Genomic DNA, 3,303 nt, shown 5'->3' on the forward strand with positions numbered 1-3,303 from the left:
TCTCCCTTAGAGACAGGGTGAGAAGCTCGATCATCCGGGAGGGACTCGGAGTAGAGCCGCTGCTTCTCCACATCGAGAGGAGCCAGTTGAGGTGGCTTGGGCATCTGTTTAGGATGCCTTCTGGACGCCTCCCTGGTGAGGTGTTCCGGACACGTCCCACCGGAAGGAGGCCCAGGGGAAGACCCAGGACACGCTGGAGGGACTACGTTTCTCGGCTGGCCTGGGAACGCCTTGGGATTCCCCCGGAAGAGCTGGCCCAAGTGGCTGGGGAGAGGGAAGTCTGGGCCTCCCTACTTAGGCTGCTACCCCCGCGACCCGACCCCGGATAAGCGGAAGAAAATGGATGGATGGATGATATATATATATATAAACATAATTTTGTGTGGAAAAAGAGGCATGTTTGCAGAAAATTTAATAAAGCTTACATTCAGGATTTAAAGCTGTTCAGACTCATGTCTCCTTTTTGTCATGAACATCTTTCCCTAACACTCCCAGGCTACCCTTCTTTGGCCATCACTTTCTTCCTCCATGAGGCTTACGGAGAGGAACGAATCCTCAAAGTGCTGGACTTCTTCCAGCGGCCGCCCTGGCAGTACCATCACACTGAAAACTGTGGCAGCCGAACCGGAGGGGTCCACATCACTTCCGGCGGTTCGTCCTCCGACCCCCTGCTGCGGCCCTACCTCCTGCCAAGCAGGGACTTTTACAGCCTTGGTGCAGGGATGCCTGTGTGGGGGGTGCGACCTGTGCACTGCGGGGGGGAAATACTGCGAGTGACGCTGTTCAGTAGCTATGACAACTTCGAGGATGCTGTGCGGCTTTATGAGACGGTGCTGCAGCGGCAGGCAGAGGAGCAGAAGATGGGATTCTGCTGGTTCACCGTCCACACAGGTAAACCTTTTCAGCAGACAGGTTCATTTTCACATGTTAAGGTCTTACAATTGTCTGAAGTTTTCCAAGGTTAATTGTTAAGAATTGGCAATTGCTTGAAATGAAAAATAAATGTCAAGTTTTAATTGACATGGTTTTCCTGAATGCACTGATGGTGACAAATGTGAAATCAAAGTGTTCAACTTTTATCTGACTGAGGAACATTAAAACTGGCAAAAGTTGCTTTTTCCTGGTAATTATGTGGGTAGTACCATTAATTTACCAATTACGATTATTACACCCAAATATATGCTGCACGCACCAAAATGTTATTCTAGAACTAAATGTTTGTTGTTGTTGCATTTATTTATGGTAGAAACATCAGTTTCAAATTCTTTAGCAGATAAATATATGTACAGTATATATACGGTATGATACTTTGTCTTTTGTATTACTTGTCATTTGTGTAACGAAATACAGATATTTATCTGTGCCCCTCGTTCCATCCAGCTGTGTTTGGTTCTGCTTTGTTACATTTGTGCTTGTTGCTCTCATCGTTCCTCTGCACACAGAGCCAGGCCTGTGCCTTCAGCTGGCTTTGAAACAGCTGTCTCCAGGGGTCCGTGTGGAACCGTGCAGTTCCGCTGTGCTCCAGTTCAGTGTAGAAGAAATCGGCCAGCTTGTCCCACTGTTGCCCAACCCCTGCAGCCCCATCAGCACCACACGCTGGCAAACAGAAGACCTGGATGGTAACAAGGTTCTCTTTCAGGTACGAGCTGCGTAGTCTGTACTAAGTGTATTATTTATAAAAAAGACTTTGTTGTGAAGCTGAAGTGTAATTTGTAGATATGTGATATTGTTGCATCGTAAAGAATGAGTTGATGTTTACTGAGACATCCATTCTTCGTGTCGCGGGGGTCACTGGTGCCCATGTCCAGCAGTCACTGTGTGAGAGGCGGGGGACACCCTAGACAGGTCTCCAGTCCATCACAGGGACACAGAGACAAATGAGACGAACAATATTCACACACTCACTCACATCTAGAGACAATTTAGAGTTACCAATCAGTCTAACATACATGTTTTTGATCTGTGGGAGGAAACCAGAGTACCTGGAGAAAACCCACACATGCACGGAGAGAACATGAAAACACTCAGAAAGGCCCCTGGCTGGGATTTGAACTGGCGACCTTTTTGTTGAGAGGCAACAGCTCTACCAACTGATCCACTGTGCTGCCCGTTTACTGAGACATGAAAAATATTTTCTTTTTTGGTAATATTACACAATTGCAGTATCAGTTTTAAAGTTGGTGTGTTCAAGTGTCAAAGCTTCCAGCTCTCACTTCAACCACTTCAACAACTGAGTGACTGGGTCAGAATAAGTGTTGTTGAACGTGTGCAGTGGTACGTATCAGGTAAAGCCCTACTGATGATGCATGGTCCAATTCCTTAAGTTCCATACTGCTGTAGAAAGTAGTGTTCCTCATTAATCCAAGACAACCTGTCATTCAACAAGATCCCACATTTTAAAGATGCCACTGAGAAAAATAAACATTGTTACTGTTCCATTAGAGTGACAAACTCAAATATATGTAATGTTTTGTGGAACTTTCACCTGTCAGAAGGTTCATGTTCAAATTTAACAACCGTTCTAGTCCTGTTGTAAATCATCTCTCTCCTCCTGCTCTTCTGTTCTGCAGGTGAAAACCCTAACACAACCTCAGCGACCTCTGACCTGCGCCTTTCCCCCAACCTGCGTGAACGTGCCCCCTCGAGGGCCACAGCTGCGGAGCTCCGGACAGAGCCACAGCCCGTCACCCTGCAGCCTCACCGCTCCTCTGCCCTGGAAGTCCTATAGGCAAGGTAAGAGTTTATAACTCTGACTAATTCAGTTTGATTTATTAGCACACCCCACAGTTATTAACACAACTGTCACATGATTGTTTTATATGGAAAACAATAATATTCAAAACTGGAGTCAGAGTCAAAATAAAAGTTTTGAAAATGTCAAGTAGATGAAGAAGGTTTTGTAAACAGTAATCCAGGTAGATGACAACAAAAAAGGTTCAATCATGTCATCTGGACCAGTTTCTTTAAGTGAGAAATGTTTTGTCCCCATCCAGAGGACTTCCTCAGTCTATAGCCTGCCAACCAGATCTGTCCCATAGGTAGCCTTCACTGCTGAGTTTCAAGACAACCTCCTGTTGAAATCTCAGAAGTAACACGTACAAACAGAGCACACCCATCTAAAACAATCAATCATGAAGTACAACAATCAAATGTTTTAGGCCGGATGGCCAACTTACTACTCACAGAAACAGTCTGAGGACAGCCAAGGCCAAAGTGGTTCAGAAAAATGGTTGTCAGCTCAATCATCAAGTAGATGAAGGTTTGCAAGCAGTTAAGCAGAACATGGGACCTCTTGTTCATTCA

General features: G+C 45.6%; 1 protein-coding gene across 1 annotated transcript in view; it reads left to right on the top strand.

Moving 5' to 3' along the window:
• Positions 1-3,303, top strand: part of LOC119411536 (protein FAM124B) — a 44,882-nt gene that overhangs the window by 40,702 nt on the left and 877 nt on the right. Inside the window, exons 4-6 of the mRNA XM_037678488.1 lie at positions 496-891; positions 1,443-1,639; positions 2,571-2,733. Of these exons, the coding sequence (XP_037534416.1) occupies positions 496-891; positions 1,443-1,639; positions 2,571-2,733 (756 nt within the window). The remainder of the gene's footprint in view (positions 1-495; positions 892-1,442; positions 1,640-2,570; positions 2,734-3,303) is intronic.

Source organism: Nematolebias whitei, chromosome 6 (assembly GCF_014905685.2).
Source record: "Nematolebias whitei isolate Nwh7 chromosome 6, NemWhi1, whole genome shotgun sequence".
Taxonomy (NCBI): domain Eukaryota; kingdom Metazoa; phylum Chordata; class Actinopteri; order Cyprinodontiformes; family Rivulidae; genus Nematolebias; species Nematolebias whitei.